At 38.8% G+C, this 17914-nt stretch overlaps 3 protein-coding genes across 3 annotated transcripts; 1 reads left to right on the top strand and 2 right to left on the bottom strand.

Annotated features, from left to right (window-relative positions):
* The first annotated feature begins 22 nt into the window (after window positions 1-22).
* On the top strand, window positions 23-1079 carry LOC149042319 (melatonin receptor type 1A-A-like). The gene is made up of 2 exons (XM_089212294.1): window positions 23-74; window positions 427-1079. The coding sequence occupies exons 1-2, from the start codon at window positions 23-25 to the stop codon at window positions 1077-1079; spliced, it is 705 nt and encodes a 234-aa protein (XP_089068420.1).
* A 256-nt stretch (window positions 1080-1335) lies between these two features.
* On the bottom strand, window positions 1336-5408 carry LOC113682602 (monocarboxylate transporter 8). Its single transcript, XM_089212824.1, has 4 exons — window positions 5092-5408; window positions 3592-4190; window positions 2661-3030; window positions 1336-2522 (listed from the first exon to the last, which is right to left on the bottom strand). Exons 1-4 carry the CDS (start codon window positions 5294-5296, stop codon window positions 2302-2304), a joined length of 1395 nt encoding a protein of 464 aa, XP_089068950.1. The 5' UTR covers window positions 5297-5408; the 3' UTR covers window positions 1336-2301.
* Window positions 5409-9901: 4493 nt separating this feature from the next.
* On the bottom strand, window positions 9902-14298 carry LOC149042318 (monocarboxylate transporter 10-like). The gene is made up of 4 exons (XM_089212831.1): window positions 13965-14298; window positions 12212-12804; window positions 11521-11890; window positions 9902-10840 (listed from the first exon to the last, which is right to left on the bottom strand). Exons 1-4 carry the CDS (start codon window positions 14155-14157, stop codon window positions 10647-10649), a joined length of 1350 nt encoding a protein of 449 aa, XP_089068957.1. The 5' UTR covers window positions 14158-14298; the 3' UTR covers window positions 9902-10646.
* Between the last annotated feature and the right edge of the window lie 3616 nt (window positions 14299-17914).

Below are 17914 nucleotides of genomic sequence, written 5' to 3'. Positions count from 1 at the left end.
TATAGAATGCTTAGAGTATAGGATGCCTAAAGCCATGACATTGGCTCATCAAGCCGGTGTTTATAGAGAAAGATGTAATAAATTTTTCTACTTCTCCAAAAAAAAGTCAACATGGTGATTAAATCTTTTATTTCAGGGGGCAATTTCGGTGATTCTCAGGAGATTTCTGACTCGTGAAACCGTGCTACTAACTTTAATGAAGGCGATTTTTTTCCAGATGAGTCTTTTAAGATATTTTTTGTAAGACTTATTTCATGCAAGTTAGAAATCTTGAACAGCGGTCTGCAAATCAGTTTTTTGATGAATATTGTCTTTGAGATGCCACCTCTGTCTACTCACGTCTAAATAATTGTCAATTTCGGACATTGAATAAAGAGTTATATTGAATTTCATAAGCAGAAGTCAAACTACTTAAGTACTGATAAGTAAACCGATTTTTCTATGTTGTAAAACAAGAAAGGTATCCCTTGTTGTTTAAGAAGAGAAGATCGTTTATATACACTGTTGTTGTTTGGTGCTTAGCTCTTGCTGGCTGTGTACCACCGCTTTTCTTTAAAGAAGGCAGAGTTGAATTCCAGCCTGGGAAATCGATGTGTTTGTACACATTTGAAAGCCACATCGCTTACACAGTCTTCATTGAGTGTTTTTATGTCGCAACACCCCTAACAGTCATCACAATCTGCTACGTTACAGTGTTCCGCACAGTCTCAAGGTCAAATCGCATTTTTTCTTCGGATAATAACCCCAGCCAACTCTGTGCGAATGTGGAAGAAGCCAAAGTGACGAAAACTTTGGTAACGGTTCTGTTTAGCTTCGTATTTTGTTGGCTCCCTATTTTTGTCGTGGATTGCACTGACGCCGCGCGCGGAGAACGCGCAATGTCACGACAGGTTTACCTGATGTACGCATTCGTGGCCTATTTAAGTAGCACTATCAACCCGTTCATCTATGGTATCATGAATAAACATTTCAGGCGAGAGTACAAGGTTCTCTCGCGCAAGTTTGCTTGCTTTCGTCGCCAGTGTAGGAACAACAACAAAAACAACAACAGCAACCACAACGCAGAAAGTGGTGTATGAATTCTTTTCACCATCCTCAGCCTTAGAGAATTTCGCAGCCCACCCCAACAAACAGATTCTAAAGAAGAGATTATCACAAGTTCAGCGTTAAGGCCGAAGAACATCCTTCCCAGAGGTCTTGCTTTTTAAAACGATATTTTCATTTTCTTGCAAAAGCTGAAGCTCTTCCAAAAGAAAAGTTATGTTACATTAATTTTTTTTCGCGGCATTGTCTCTCCTTGTTGCAAATCCATTTAGAAAGAAAGAAGGTCAAAAATACGCTTTGACGAATTTTAGTTTATTAAAAACAAATATGCTTATTGTAGAGCAAAAAAGGACAAAAGGAAAAATCTTGTTTAAGTAAGAGTGCATGAATTCTCTCCTTAAGTAATTTCAACATAAAAAGTAACGAATTAATATTTAAAAACTATTTATAGCGTTATTTGAAAGTGTGTCATCTGGATCTGTGATAATTGGGTTTTTTTCCCCTTTATTTTCCTCTCTTCCCATTTACAATTAATCAAAAAATATTTCATCAAAACTCACAGGTTTGAGTTGTTATAAAAGTCGACAATAAACATCGATGCGTAAGTGTCAAGTTCTGTACCAATGGCTCCTTATAAACTTCTTATTAGCCTCTGGGCTTTCGAGTGTTCTCCCAAAATCGAAGTCGGTTATTACACCTGTAATCCGATAAAAAGTGCTGTAACTATGATTTTACCAGTGCAATAAGCAATAAGTTTTTGACCAATCAGGGAGTTCGTACAATCTTATTTCATAAGATTATATCATATGCAACGACTTCTGCTTCAGAACCACGGGAAGTGAAGATCAATTTTTTCCTACATTTTGATCGAGTGACAAGAGTTTTGAAATTCTCTGAAAGAGATCTCTATTGTCGGAACGTTTCCCTTTTTTCGGTTAATTATTTTCAATTTCGAGATATTTAGCGTATCGATTCTTTTTCAAGCGAACTTTCGTAGTCGTCGTATTATGCCCAGTGTTCTTTGGGACACTTGAGAGCAACAGTATGAATTAAATAGGCCTTGCAGTTGAAATTGTGGTTGATTTTTCCAGTTCCGCTAAAACTACGGTCCTTGTTTATGACTGACCCGAACAAAAGCTTTCGTTACAAATTATTCCAAACTGTAACGATAACCCGTTCGACGACTTTCATCTGAGTTTACCAAAACGGTTAATCTTTGATGCCATGATATGTTTTTTGCTTTAGTTTTCAAATTGATTAGCTAACAGGGAAGTCCTTGCTGTCACTGGGATTGGCTTTAGGGCTTGGTTCAGTGTTTCTTGCTTCCAAGTCTCTCATTTCTGACACTATTGGACTGACTCGAGACCCTCTCAGCTTGGTGAAAGTCACTCCGAAAGGAATGACAAATGCAAACATCAGAACCCCGCCGGTCATGTAAAACGAATTGATATAGTTCCCACTTTGGTCTGCCATCAAACCTGTGGAAAACAACACATAAAGAAAAAATCTAGATTGCAGTGTGCAGATAACGCATTTTACAAAAAAAGCTCTGAAAAGGACAGGCCCCTTTCTTAACCATGTGACAGAATTTGTTAATTTTGTAGGGATTATCTCACCAGCAATTGGTCCCCCAGTAGCCACCGAAAATGAATAGAGCAGGTTAAGGATACAAAATGAAGCTGTAGCTCTCTCTTTATCCACACAGCTAAGTAAGATGTAACACTGCGTGGTTATGAAAATTCCATCGCTTATTCCATAAGCACAGCTAAATAAAACTAAGGCCCAGTATGTAGTTGCCATAGGTAACAGGAGCACACATACACCACCGATAAACAGCGATGACTGATAAACAAATACTGGGTTGATCTTTGGATTGTTACACAGTTTTCCGGACAGAATCCGTGCAAGTGATGAGGTAAGGCCGATGAAGATGAACAGTCGAGAGGCACTTTGCGCCGTGATACCAAGATCCTCACAGTACTTGACCTGGTTAAAGATAAAATACGTGCCATGTTATAAAATCCCTAATGGAGGACACTGCATGAAAATGGGGTAACTCAGGAGTTTGTCATATTATCACATCTAAATTTGAAGATCTTTAAAGCACTGGATGGTTGCATTATTTGTTTTTCAATTTTAAGGAAACGGCTGCCATAATAATGGGGTAATTTTGGTACAAAAAAAAAACCGTTAGTAATATCTAGTCATTTCTTCTCAAAGATTGTAAAGGTGACGTCAATCATTTGATTTTCGGAATCTTCCCGGTTTTGGATTGATAGTTCTGTCGTATTTTGTTTGAAGCATCTCAACCAGCTAGAATTCTGAATCTTTGCAATTAATTGACTATCTCACGTTTTGGCATAGCCAATCGTTACGAGGCTCAAACCAGAGACCTCACATATGGTACAGTTTTTCTTAAACAGGGACCTCCGCCTAGAAAACACTTACAAAAAATATTTTCTCATTTTTTTTAGTGTCAAAAGTATTAGCAATAGAAAATATCTGGATTATTGGTATTAGCTATACTATAGACAGTTGTATTCTAACCAGATTGATGTAAGGAACATACATTCCAAAAGATGCCACCATCAAAGAAATGACGACGAAAGTGAAAACAGGAAACGTCCACACACTGCAGTAGAAAGAGATTCTTCTCTTAATTCCTACTTTTTTCCCCATGTCCGACGCTTCTGCTTTTATCTCCGTCACTATTGTTGTTGCAACTACGTTTGGATTGAAAACCAAACTCAAAATGCAAACAAGAGCGAAGGTTGCCGTCATTATTCTAAACGTGTTTCTCCAACCAAACGCGTCCAAAAGAATCTGTAGTAACGGACCTGTGTAAAGAACACCTATACTCGACCCCAATGCCGTTATACCAACAGCTAATGAGAGTTTTTCATTAAAATATTTTCCAAGTACCAAATAGTTGGAGTTATAAATGAAGCACGCTCCCAAGCCGTACACCAAACCATAGGTAAAATACATAAGATTGAGGCTATTGGCGAAGGAAGTTGCCACCAGACCCGTCACGCATAGCAATCCCCCTAAAAAACACGTTATACGACATCCAAAGCGATCGCACAGGTATCCGGCCGGCAAACTTGCGAACCATACCATAGCTAGGCCGATTGAACCAACCCAGGCTGTGAAAGAGACGATTTTCAAATTAGTTCCTTTCATTTTAGTGGTCAGGAAAAGCATATTAACATCGATATCTCAATTAATCAGGCGAAATTCACCTGTTCTTCAGACCCGATCGAGTCTCTTTCAAACGGCCTAAAGGGTGCAGGGTTATGGATATTCTAGCGCCTTCTTGCATTTCACAAATTTGAATAATTTACTATAAATATCTTCGCATTATGCCTCCTGGAGCTCACCTGGGTCGTGCGGAGTCATTAGCGCAAGCTATTTCATACAGCGATAGTGATCACTAGTTAACATCCTTAACTACGAGGACGGGAAGTGACTTTAAAATTCCGTTGATGAATCGTCGCACAACTGATTAGTAGCGCTTAAGAATCTCATTGAAGATTACCGTTCTATGATACCCATTTTTCCGCTGAGTTTTCCAAAATCAGCTTCGTAGTATATTTCACATAACTTTTTCATATCCAACGCAGATTTTACTTATAAATATCGAAAGAAAAAGTTCCCGAGCATATATAGTTCAATCCTCAATTCACACCACAGCCATTTGAGTTATGTAGTCAGCAGACCGTAAAAGCTTGCTGTTTATCTGAAAAGTCCCTTATTAGTACATTGTGGCAGGGAGAAGAAGAAATTAGCTTGAGGCCGATCATCGGCACTGTTCAAAAAATTCAACATTTTAAAGGAACATTTGGCTACACTTAGATCTTTCAATCAGTGAAGACAAGTTTTATATCCAACGGCTGAAAGTTTTTTTGTTTTGTTCGTGTGTTATGGAATTATCTCGTTGTCTGCCCTCAGGCCTGTAAAGCCGCCAGAGTCCCGATCAGAACCGAACAACGATGTCAATTTTTAATTAACTCATAACTTTTCAAAACAGATTTCTCACCAACATACCTGTTCTCCCTCTTGTGGCGTTAAAGTGCCTCATCAACTCTGGAAACAAAACTCCAAAGCTGAGAGTAAAGCCCAGATTAATACCATTACACATAGCCGCTGCAAAACAAACAACCCACGACCATAAGCTATCTTGGAACCTTTCACCATCAAACAACCGCGTGAGCTTTTTGAAAGCGTTTCCTCCGTCTTCTCTGTTATCCATAATAGTGTGGAGTTCACCCAAGTCGTTCTAACAGAACACACGCATATTGATCTAGTTTCAACCGGTCGACACGCGCGTCTGTATACAAATAAAGCCTCATTACGTAGTTCACACCATCATCACGAGCGCTAAGGGCAAAAATAGAATCTATGATCACGCTTTCTACAAACTCGTGCACATTTTAGGAGAACTTTTTGGTTTCTAGTTTCTAGTTTCCTTATGTAAGAGTACATGTGTGCAAAACCTCGTTGAAGAGTTTGGGGTGTAAAAAAAAGAAATACATAGATATTTATATATTTTACAGATGTTTTGGAATGTATTATCTCTGAGTATTTTTAACCGCAACCCTGCGGGCTCGTCAAAATACAAACAACGAGTGAAATTGAAAATAGCGAGGAAACGGCCTGTGTAACCCCTATTTTTTCGGCTTTTAAAGGATCGGCAGGACAATTTTCACAAATTGGGAAAATTTTGAGAGATTTTAACGAAGCAAATTGAAGAAAATCAAAGGCAAAGGGAAATTATCGTGGACCCTTAGCTTAATAACGAAAATCATTTTGATAATATTTACTACAGCAAACGACAGTCCGAACCTTGCTCGTTGCCTTTTGATGGCTTTAAGCGGCCTTGAAAAGCGAAAACATGAAAAATTTCAACTTTTTCCCTTTTATGAAATTATATCGACAGACGATACATGATTATTGCAGCTGTAAAAAAAAGCTAAACAAAACAAACAGGAAATCAAAACCGTGCCTATAAATAGGTTTTTCACCTTTTACTGCAGTGGAAATAGCTTATTTGAAATTCGTCTAAAGTTCCGCTCTATAAATTGTTTTTCAGCGCTGTTACCGTGTTACAGAATTGTAGGAAAGCTTCCAAAACGTTTTAAGAGCTGTTATTGTCCATTTAGACAAGTTAGATTCTCAGTGACAACCACGACTGGACTCGTATTAATTTTCAACTTCTTCCTCACGAATACGACACAGAATATCTAAGCCAACTTAAAACTAAATGTCCTTTTATGGCTCGATCATCATTTTTACACGGATAAAAAAAAATACAAGCAAAAACTAGAAAAAAATTAAGTTCACTCTAACTTAACTCGTGACTCGAACTTGACTCGTCACGAGTATCGGGTATGATATTACGCACACGTAAAATTAGAGTGTACTAGATTTTTAATATTTTCCTTCGACATTTTGACGACTCGGATGACCCAAAAGTTGACCCAAGCTTGCAATTTCAAAATCATCAGTCCCTCTCGCCAGGAGTTTAAATCTAAACTAACTCCGTCTTCACAGCATATAGGCATTAGGCAAGTTTTACCTCGGGATTCCAATATTTATTTGGAGGTGAATAGTCAGCCTGTTCCACTCATCACTGTGGATGAAGGGCATAGCGGCTCTCTCTAAACGCATGGAACAGGCGAGTTATAACGATTGACCCTGCGACCGGCACACAAATCAATTTACAACTTATGAAAAATTCCCTTTTCAAATTTGGACCTTCATTTTGAAGATCTATGGAATTATGGGAATTCCCTCTGTCTCTCCTCTTCTCTCCTTAAGTGCCATTGAAAAATTTATAAAGCTAGAATCTGTATAAATCCTAACTAGATCAAATATTGTGAAGATCTTGGGATCGTGGCGTAGAGTGCCTCTCGATTGTTCATCTTCATTGGCCTTAATTCATCTCTTGCACGGATTCTGTCAGGAAAACTAAGCGAAAATCCAAAGATTAACCCAGTGTTTGTTTATCAATTGTCAATGTTTATCGGTGGTGTATCTGCCCTCCTGTTACCTTCTACAACCAAATACTGAGCTTTAGTTGTATTTAGCGGTGCTTATGGAACAAGCGATGGCATTCTTATATCAACATCACGTTACATCTTGCTTAGTTGTGTGGATAAGAAAAAAAAAAGAAAAATAGCTTCATTCTGTATCGAATGCTTGCTTTACTCGTTTTAAGCGGCGACTGGCGGACAAATTGCTGGAAAGTATTTCTCAACACAGAAGTTAAGTGTTACTCTCCTAAGAGCCGTCTCGTTTGAACTTAAGACGCCTGCACGTTCATGTTCTTGTCATCCAACGCTTTCTCCTTTTTTCAGCGTAAGAAAGGATTTCCGTCATCTAACATTGCGAAAGCGTAGATTCTTCCTTTTAAAGTAAGGAAAAAGATGTATTGATCTAGAGAATGATACACGGGTGCGCGAAGACATGCAATTTTTCTTCGAGTGTTCCACTAGATGGCTCACGAGTGAGCGGAGCGAAAGGGGTGAGTTATCGAGTTGAACACGAGAAGAGAAATTCCCTATCTACATGCAACCATGTATTATTTTGAGTACTATACCATTAAATAGCCCTTTACTGACAAAAAAAGACGTCTTTATTGATGGATGAAAAAAATAAGGTCCACAATCTTAGAAATAGAGTCGTAAAGTGCGTTGGCAAAAAGGCTCAAGATGGAAAATGCGTTGAATCATTACAGAAACAAACAATGGGCATAAATTTCAATTTACAAAATTCTCAGTAACTGACTTTTTCCTCAACGACAGAAAAAAAGGTTTTCAGGTACACAACCAAAATCGGCCTGTGGCAATCTTTCAGAAGTTGATTTCCGTTCTCAGCCGCGAGAAATCCATTACTAAAGCCACTGAATACGTAACTTTCGGTTTTTCCTCTCTTCAATTTGGCCTTCTTCCCTTTCGAGGCAATTTTGAACGACAGTGACTGTAAGCGATACGAATTCAGTTTTTCAATGTTTTAGAAGCGGCCATAATTCGAAAAAACATTGGATTGAGAATGGTGAGGGCTTTGCTATTTATTCGTCAACATGGCAGAGTGGCGCAAAAGGCGCGAAAGGTGTGACGTGTCAGCAGTTGATTGGTGATGTCAAACACGCGTGAAAAATTATCGTGTTTTCTCTCCTGTATTCTTATGGATTTTCTCAGGGCAGAAAATCCTTGAAAAACACCGCAATTTTATACGAAAAATGGCTTTCACATGAAAGTACATGCCCCTTACAATTTCTTTGCAAGTTAACTTAGTTCAGTACGTGACAGGCTCTTGCAAGAGTCATTTATCCAACTCACCAGCATTTCGAGCTTCGTCTCATAACGTTTGGTACTAATCTTTCTGTCTTTGGTTTTGCGTTGATCTCCACAGGAGTGATCCCAGACCAAACAAGAAACTACATCGATTCCTTTCACATGACCGGCGGTATTGTGATGTTTGCATTCTTGATTCCCTTTGCATTGATTTTCATCAACCGGAGAAAGTCTCGAGTCACTCCGATGGTGACAAGAGAAATGAAAGACCAAAACGTAAAGTGTACTGCTCCAAGAGCCGATGTGGTAGCTAATAACTTCCCTGCTCAGAGCTGACATACTCGGGCTGTCTCCAGAGTAAAAGTCTTTCGTCTTTTATAGTTAAACTGAAAAGCCTCGATGCCTTTGAAATCGGCTGGTTACGTAAGGAGAATAGCATATTGTCAGTTTGCCTTGAACGAGATCTAATTTCATGAACAAAAGCGCTAATAAGAGGAACGAGTGACCGAAAGAGATTTAACAGATGATCAGATGATTTAACACGAAGCTGTGAAGCGCTTTAACTTTCTTTATTTGCATGGGAAAAAGCTGTAGAAATTTCCTGTTAAAAGGAACGGAAAGAGTTTTTTCTTCCCAGACTTGACTGTATCCTTCTTAAAGGGGTAAGTTTCTAAAGAAACTGTGGTGCTGCGTCGGTGGGAGAGTATAGCAGGTAATTTAGTGTTAACAACTGGGTTGAAAACGTAAATTAGCCACCGTAAAGGGTAAAAAAGCTGACGTTTCGAGCGTTAGCCCTTCGTCAGAGCGATAGGTCGCTCTGACGAAGGGCTAACGCTCGAAACGTCAGCTTTTTTACTCTTTACGGTGGCTAATTTACGTTTTCAACCCAGTTGTTAACACTAAATTACCTGCTGTATCCTTCTTAAAGCTCGGACTCTAAAGATTGAAATTTTTCACTTTTGACATATATGCGTTATTGACCGAGCGTGAGGTCAAGATGGCTGGATATTGGTAGAGTTCTTTTTTTCTGCATTTTTATGGACCAGTAAAACGCCAAAAGGAACGATGCTAATATCCAGCCACAGAGACTCCACAGTGAGCGTGGTTTGCAACACAATAAACCCACGAGGGTCGTTTGATGTTTTCGTTGTTTTTAATATCTTCTGCTGCAGTAAATTGTCTTTAGTCCTCCTCTCCTTACACTTCATTAGCGACAACTTATCCCCCCTCCGTCCCCCCTGGAATCCATGTCATCCCCCAAAATCCTCCACCCTTCGTCTTCTGCTGCAGTAAATTGTCTTTAGTCCTCCTCTCCTTACACTTCATTAGCGACAACTTATCCCCCCTCCGTCCCCCCTGGAATCCATGTCATCCCCCAAAATCCTCCACCCTTCGTCTTCTGCTGCAGTAAATTGTCTTTAGTCCTTCTCTCCTTACACTTCATTAGCGACAACTTATCCCCCCTCCGTCCCCCCCCCCCCCTGGAATCCATGTCATCCCCCAAAATCCTCCACCTCCTCTCCCCTTAAGATAAATAATGACTGGTGTGGTCCCTTAAATACGATTTGCGCGGGTAGTTTTATTGACGTTATACTAGAAAAATAATCACATGAGTCGCTACTACATTTTGTGATCTGTATCCTCACTCGGAATATGCTGAAAGGCTTTTTAAAAATAAAACATTTAAAAAATCACTCTTGCCTAGCTAGAAATTTGAAGATACACTCGCGTTCATGCAATTTTCAATACTACAAGTAATTCCTGGCGAGCGCGACAGAGGTGGAGAAATTTTATCATTCTGTCAGTTACGTAAGGTAAAAAAAGCATGTGCAGTTTGCTTCTGTTGTTTTTTATCATGCGAGATATTTACGCTTCTAATGGCGTCACACCAAGTTGCAAGTGAAAAGAGCTCATTGCCCGTTGGTGTTGCAATAATTTAACCTCTGAAATTTCACTGTGGCAGAAATTAAAGCACTCCATCCGGTAGCTTCGTGTTAGAACATACAATCTCTTTTTTTTCACAAGTTCCACTTACCAACGCCTTTTTAACAAAAATCGGATTTTCAAAAATATTTATTTCAAAGGAGAACAAATTATACGCTCTTCACCGCCCTGTTAGGGCCTAAAAGCGTGCATCAGATTACTATATACCAAGCCAAAGAGGCTCCTAAGACGAGTGACTGTTACTCTGAAGACTCTGGTCAACAGACTAAAAAAGGTTGGCAACGTTGAAACTAAAAAAAAGTCTTTAAATCTCAAGTAATGATATGATGTATTTTTAGCTAACAGGAAAGTCATTGACTGTCACATTTGCTCTAAGAGTAGTGTTTGTTGCTTCCTCGTCACAAACTTCTCTTGACCGGCACTGTTAGACTGACTTGAAGACTTTCTCCTGTTGATGAAAATCAATGCAAAGGGAATAACAAATGCTAACATCAGAACACCACCAGTCATTTTGAAGGAACTGATATAGTTTCCTGTTTGATCGGCCATTAAACCTGTGGAAAATAAAGATGCAAAAGATACATGAGAGACTTTCAGAGAAAGCGTTGCGAGACAAGTTATTCTGTTGTGCCCATGGGCCTTCCTCAGGGGCCTGTTCAGAACTTGTCATTTATTGAATAGTTCATGACATTGAAAAGATACTGAAAATGCAAAGGGAGTCATGAAATTAGAACGATTTCTGAGGTTACTGTGAACTGAATTGCGACATTTCATGGTTGTTTGAAATAATTTTGCAAGAAAACATCTACAAAGTGGCCTTTTTTTAGAGCGTAAACATTTTCAAACATTTAAACTTCCCAAAGTGTGATATTTTGAAAGTCAGTGGCTGATAGCTGGAGAAGCTGTCATTCTTTGTACAACCATTGTATCTCTTCCTTCTATTTCCTATTTTGCATTATGAACATTTTTTTTACCGATTGCTGTCATGCAAAGAGCCTGTAAAAGGGCATATGAACTGCTATGCAAAAGCCTTTTCATGCTTTTCCGCCTACTTTAAGAGAAAGGAATCTACCTTTTTACAACGTCAGATAGGAAATATCCATATCCTTTCTTAGGGTAAAATAAATCCTTGGATAACAAATACAGGTAAATGAGATGGTCGATAGTTCAGAGGTGATAGGTTTTGGCAATCGAAGGAGAGTACCTCTACAGATCTGTCTAGAGAAAGTCTTACCAGCGATTGGCCCGCCAGTCGCAACTGAAAATGAATAAAGCAGGCATTCGATACAAAATGCAGCAGTTTTTCTCTTTTCATCCACGCAGCTAAGTGGGATGTAATTCGCTGTTGATATAAAAATTCCATCGCTTGTTCCATATGCACAGCTAAATACAACTAAGGCCCAATATTTGGTTGCGTAAGGTAACAGGAGCACAGATACACCACCCATAAACAGCGACGACTGATAAACAAATACTGGGTTAATCGTTGGACTGTTGCACAGTTTTCCGGACAGAATTCGTGCAAGTGATGAGGTGAGGCCAATGAAGATAAACAGTCGAGAGGCACTTTGCGCTGTGATCCCAAGATCCTCACAGTACTTGACCTGGGTAAAATTAATACTGGTGTTAAGTAACGATGATATAATTTTTCAACAGTGAAAACAGATGAGAAAACAAAAGTAGAAATTCTCGTAATTACACAGATTATCAACATAAACATCCAGATTTGAGAGGGAATACTCAGTGTTCAAAGCTTGTCAGTTGAATTTCGTCTGAAAATGTATCAATCACATAACAGCTTCGCGCATAAATATCCGAGCATAGTTTCCCGCCAAACCAGGGCTTTTATTTACTCAGATTTGTTTATTCATAATTCTTTTCCAGAACAGAAGTATTTGCAAGACTCTGCGTAGCTATATACTAACCAGATTCAATTGAGGAATGAACATTCCAAAACTTGCCACCGATACAGAAATGACGACAAAAGTGTAAACAGGATATGTCCACACGCTGCAGTAAAAAGATATTCTACCCTTAGTTCCTACTTGTTGTTCCAATGTTTCCAATTCTACATCCACCAACGATGTCATTTTTACAACATACGGATTAAAATTCAAACTCAAAATACAAACAAGAGCGAAGGTTGCCGTCATTATTCTAAACGTGTTTCTCCAACCAAATGCGTCCAAAAGAGCCTGAAGTAACGGGCCTGTGTACAAGACACCTACACTCGACCCCAATGCAGTTATACCAACAGCTACTGAGAGTTTTTTGTCGAAATACTTTCCAACCGCGAGATAGTAAGAGTTAAAAATGAAGCAGGCCCCCAAACCGTACACCAAGCTGTAAGTAAAGTACATCAGAGTGAGGCTATTGGCGAACGAAGTCGCTACCAAACCTGCAATGCACATGATTCCTCCCATAAAACATGTGATGCGACATCCAAAGTGATCACACAAATATCCAGCCGGCAAACTGGCAAACCAAACCATGGCCAGGCCGATGGAGCCAACCCAGGCTGTTAAAAAGATGATTTTCACTGATATTAGTTCCATTCATTTCAGTAGTTTAAGTACCAATACAAAGTCAGCTGGATATCTTTTTAGGAAAAACATATTGTAACGGTTGTTGACATTTCAAGAGAGTGATATTATGTTCCTCTTCAGACAGAATTCAACAACAACCATGCCATCTGGGATAAATAGCCATGGCGTTATAGTGCTTCACTAATTCCAACTTGCATTTCATCGATAAAAATATATCATCTCAGCGTGGTAGGTTTTATTTTCAAAAACTGCCCAAGTCTAGTGTCGCATCTTATCTGCGTTATGAGCCAGGATGCTCGTGGGTCACGTATTAATGAGATCTTAGAGGTTTCTGCAACACCGGAAACTTCTTTATTACTATCATTTGCATACTAAACATCTGTGGCTTTACACTTGGCTAAGAAAGGTCACTTTAGAAGACATTTCATAGTAATTGTCTAGAAAACCTGAATTCATTTGTTTACGCTTCCAAGATTTCCAATGGATCATTTCAAGGGATTTGCTCACTCTATTCTTGATTTTCCAGCATCACTTCACTAAATTGATGCAAAAGTTCTCTTACATATCACATTTTCGATCTGTAGCTCATGCAGCAGATATTAATTTATCAGCAGAGGGCCCCAAGCTTATTGTTTATATGAAAGACTCCCTCATTAGTACTCTGCGGGAGAAGACTCTTCAGGCTTAAATAACTCAAGGCCGATTATTTAAACGAAAGCTGTCGAAGGCCTCAATCATAGACAAACAGTGGATCACAAGAATTCATTATGGATGCGTTGTTTTTTAAAAATGAACAATCGTCTTCATCGTATACTACAGGTCTTCTTAAACAGTTTGCAAAAATCAACGTTTTTAGTGAAAAAACGTTTAGCTTTATTGAACATGGTTTACTAAAACCAAGGTTTGCATTACCACGGCTCCAGTAAGTCTTAAAATTAAAAACAAGACAGAAAAAAAAAGAAGCGGTCTCCTGTCGCTCCAAAGCTGTTTCGTTTATTCATAATGGTTATTTACATGATTGTCTCATAGTGCGCCGTCAGACCTAAGTCAGTGTTCTGATTAGAATTGAACGACAAAATTAGCGCTTAGTTTATAACTTTCTGTTACTGAAAAAGATTTATGATCAGCATACCTGTCCTTTCTCTTGTGGCATTAAAGTGCCTCATCAACTCCGGGAACAAAACTCCAAAGCTGAGTGTAAAGCCAAGGTTGACTGCATTACACACAGCTGCCGAAATACACACGACCCATGACCACGAGCTGTCTTGGAACCTTTTACCACTAAAGATACGCTTCAGCTTTTTAAAAGTGTTTTCTTCACCCATTTGAGTCGAATTTTCCTAAGGTTTCCTTACTTAAGAGAACTCTCTAAGATTACTAAATTAAGTCGAGCGAAAAAAATGGGGTGAATTGCAACCATGCGCCTCCGTATGCAAATAAAGCCGTCTCATGTACTTCAAAACAACATCACGCCAAGAGCGACATTTGATTGACGAATCAAATCATTTCCGGGTCTCGGCACCAGTTTCGGAGATATCAATCAGACTGAACTGTGTATGATCTTGTGTTTATTCCAGTTAGTCAGGACTTTTTTATCTCATTAGTGACGTACATAATGAACACTAATTATACGTACATAATTAGCCGTTAATGTACTGATTTCATTACACCTATCATTGAATTTGATCACGTTTTCAGCAAAAATGTGTCATTATGTTGTCATCATGTTTAGGTAGCTTATCGCATGGTACACGAAGTTTCAATGTAACGCTCCCTCTGATTGGTTAATAAGGTGGTATGAATACCTTAAAAAAGGCAAAAATTTCGAAGTTTTACCTAAAAATTTTTATTGCTGGAAAAGGTCCATATTTCACTCGGTATTAACGCCACAGTTTAATTTTTCATGAAAATGTTATTTGTTGTCCAGTATTTACTCAGAGATTGAACAGTGGGTTTTCAAACCCAAATACAACTTTTAAATGCATTTTCCATCAAACTGCATTTTGATAGAACTCCGAGTAGCTCAACATGTTCAGTTCAAAAACTATGTAAGATAATTTCATGAAAATTTTCACAGAAAGTCTTCAATGGTGATTCTGTGCAATAAACCTAAAACAAAGTACAAAGGTAAATTGATGATTCAATGGCAGGCAAATTTTTTTTCCAGAAGGGGCCCATTATTTGTTTATGTGAAAGTTTTTCATTATTTGACATGGTTATAATCATATTGTATAAAATACTTTAGGTACATTGCACAGATCCATCTAGGCATAAGATATCCTGAAAATTTCAGAGCCATGGGATTTTTTTGTTATAAAGTTATTGTTGTTGGTGTGATGTCTATGAAATGAGGGTTAAGTGGGCGTGGTCCTGTTGCTATAGTAACAGATGGTGTCAACAACAGTGCCAAACAATTTCTCTCAGTGAGTGTTATCACTGGAGGGACTAATAAAAATGTTTCAAATAATGTAAAAAATTTCCCTTTTTGAAGGTATCATACCTCTTAAGACAGCGTGCTTCTTTAGAGTACAGAAGAAACATTAGAGCGCTACATGTTATTGTTATTAAACAACCAAAACTTTAAAAGACTCTCGTGGGTTTATTGTGTCGCAAACACACTTTGTTCTTGCTTCTTATTATAACAAACTCGTGCTGCTGGATATTAGCACCGTTCCTCTACTTAGTCTTGGTCCATTAAAACGCAAAAAAAAAGAGAACTCTGCTACTATCCAACTATCTTGAGCTCACGCTGACGTGGTCAATAAAGCATATACATCAAAAGTGAGAAATTTCAATCTTTAAAGCCCGGTTCTAAGAAGGACACACTCAAGTCTGGGTAGAAAAAGACTCTTTCCGTTGCTTCTAACATAAAATTTCCACAGCTTTTTCCAATGCAAATAAAGAAAGTTGAAGCGCTTCACAGCTTTGTGTTAAATCAACTGATCTCTTTTAGTCATTCGTTCGTCCTATTAGCGCTTTTGCTCATAAAATTAGATCTCGTTCAAGGCAAGCTAATCACATGCTATTCACCTTACATAATAAGCCTTCGATTTCAAAGGCAACGAGGCTTTTCAGTTTCACTATAAGAGACGAAAGACTTTTACTCCGAAGACACTGTTGAATTTGTTGGAAAAGATGGGTGCGTCGAGATTTAACAGCCTGTGTATGTCTTAGGTGCCATGATATTTAGTGCGAATATTTTTCAATTAGCTCTGAGCAGGGAAGTTACCGTAAACGTCCATGTATAAGCCGCATCCGTAGATAAGCCGCACCCCCGATTTGGAAGCGCAGAATTTGGAAAAAATAAAAACAATACAGTTTGAAGTTTCAGTAGAGTTGTATTGCTACAAACAATCAAAGTTTCGAAACACCGACATAGAAGTTGTGACTATCTACGTGCCGCATTGCTCCCTGCTGATGTTCACCTATTCATTAAGCAAACATCAGCAGGGGTTGTGATTTCAGACCTTCCACCGTGTGTAGCAAAAGATAATAATATTTCAAATAGTACGCGCGCTCTGATTGGCCATAAAACCGTTTTACATGAGCGTATGTAAACACGGTTTTCGTTCCTCTTTCATTAGTTATTTTATAAAAGAAATGTAAAATGGTTTCCGTGTTTACTCGATAAGCTGGAAACCACTCCGCTTCGCGTCGTGGTTTCCTACGCTTATCTCGTGTTCTCCCAACCTCCCGCGTGTTTACATCAGGCTATGTAAACACGGAAACCATTTTACATTTCTTCAACAGTTACTTTGTTAAAGGAATTGCCTCATAATGGAAAATATTATGGCTATCGATCCTTAACAACGAAAGGGCTAGCTTTCAAGAGTTTGCCCTAATAGCGAAATGTAAAAAAGTGCTGTCGTACTGTTCCATGCATACACCATGACCATATCAGGGTAGGCAAAAACATGTAATTTAGTTTTAACAACTGAGTTGAAAACGTAAATTCGCCACCGTAAAGAGTTTAAAGGTTGACTTTTTGACCGTTAGCCCTTCGTCAGAGCGATTGGAGGAATTTTGGGATGTGTGTGGGTTTATGTGCAGATAAAGGAGCTACGCTATTGTAGGGAATATGGTGATGAGAAAACAAGTATAAATCAGTTGAATGAATAGCGCTCGTTGATGCCGTGGGGATTGGAAAATAATTTTGTTGAAGTGTTTTGCGGCTTTCCGAGCTGGCTAGATGTAGGGAAAGGCCGCAAATTGCCATATGCTGTTCAGAATGACTAGAGAGATTAAAGTGTCTAGCGACGTCGCGAAGGTGTGCACGGTGGTCTTCCTGTTTTACCAATGTATAACTTTTTTCAATAAGTGCAAGTTATGCAGTAAATGACATTGGCGGAGGTGCACGTAAGGTGATCAGTGATCTTAATGGATCTCTTGGGTCCCGACATTTTCTCTACGTTATGAATGCATCGTGAGCGAGCGCATTTGAAAGTTCCAGGTTGGTCATTGGTTTGAAATGAACTTCTGACCAAAAAGTTGCCTACGTTTTTGTCACGCCTATTTGAATGAAATTAGTGGAGTTTGCGAAAAGATTGTACCAGTCTCTGAATCGTTTTGGAGTAATTTCAAGTTTTTAAGAATGATCGATTTAACTGCGTGGTTGTGAGGGTGAAATGTGAGAGTGAATGGAATGCGGTCACTGTTTTCCTTTTCAGCCGTTTGTAGTGCTGACTGTAGACGACTCTTAGACGTTTCAGTGACAGTTTACGGCATATTTGAATCAGTTTTAAATTGGTTTCTGGCGGTTTTAAATGTTTTTTTTACGATTTATAAAATCCGTATATTAAGTCGAGTAAAGTGTGTCATTTTACTTTCATTCCTACAAAAACGTTCGAAATCGCTAAAAATCGTTAGTAACAGCGCTTTAATCGTCGAAAGCAGCATATTTGTAAAGAATGACCAGAAGTTGACAGGTTTTAGGGTCATCAAAATGATCTTGTTTCAATTTTTTCTTGAAGCCTCTCTATGGTTCGCCGGCCACCTGAACTCTTCATTCCTCACTCCTCATCTGAACACTCGTCAAGGTGTGAGCTGATCACGTTTCAAGCTAAAGAAAACTTACCAAAGTTT

The sequence above is a fragment of the Pocillopora damicornis genome, chromosome 7, assembly GCF_964200805.1.
Source record: "Pocillopora damicornis chromosome 7, jaPocDami1.2, whole genome shotgun sequence".
In the NCBI taxonomy this organism is placed as follows: domain Eukaryota; kingdom Metazoa; phylum Cnidaria; class Anthozoa; order Scleractinia; family Pocilloporidae; genus Pocillopora; species Pocillopora damicornis.
This window is presented reverse-complemented; position numbering and strand designations above follow the sequence as displayed.

Excerpts from the sequence above, each read along its gene's own strand:
- LOC149042318 (XM_089212831.1), bottom strand. The coding sequence starts at position 14,157 with ATGGGTGAAGAAAACACTTTTAAAAAGCTGAAGCGTATCTTTAGTGGT. Across the intron at positions 12,805-13,964 it reads TGCCACAAGAGAAAGGACAG|CCTGGGTTGGCTCCATCGGC; the intron begins GTATGCTGATCA and ends TCTTTTTAACAG. Across the intron at positions 10,841-11,520 it reads GACTGGCGGGCCAATCGCTG|GTTTAATGGCCGATCAAACA; the intron begins GTAAGACTTTCT and ends TATTTTCCACAG.
- LOC149042319 (XM_089212294.1), top strand. The coding sequence starts at position 23 with ATGCCTAAAGCCATGACATTGGCTCATCAAGCCGGTGTTTATAGAGAA. Across the intron at positions 75-426 it reads CGGTGTTTATAGAGAAAGAT|TAAACCGATTTTTCTATGTT; the intron begins GTAATAAATTTT and ends AGTACTGATAAG.
- LOC113682602 (XM_089212824.1), bottom strand. The coding sequence starts at position 5,296 with ATGGATAACAGAGAAGACGGAGGAAACGCTTTCAAAAAGCTCACGCGG. Across the intron at positions 3,031-3,591 it reads ATGTTCCTTACATCAATCTG|GTCAAGTACTGTGAGGATCT; the intron begins GTTAGAATACAA and ends ATCTTTAACCAG. Across the intron at positions 2,523-2,660 it reads TACTGGGGGACCAATTGCTG|GTTTGATGGCAGACCAAAGT; the intron begins GTGAGATAATCC and ends TGTTTTCCACAG.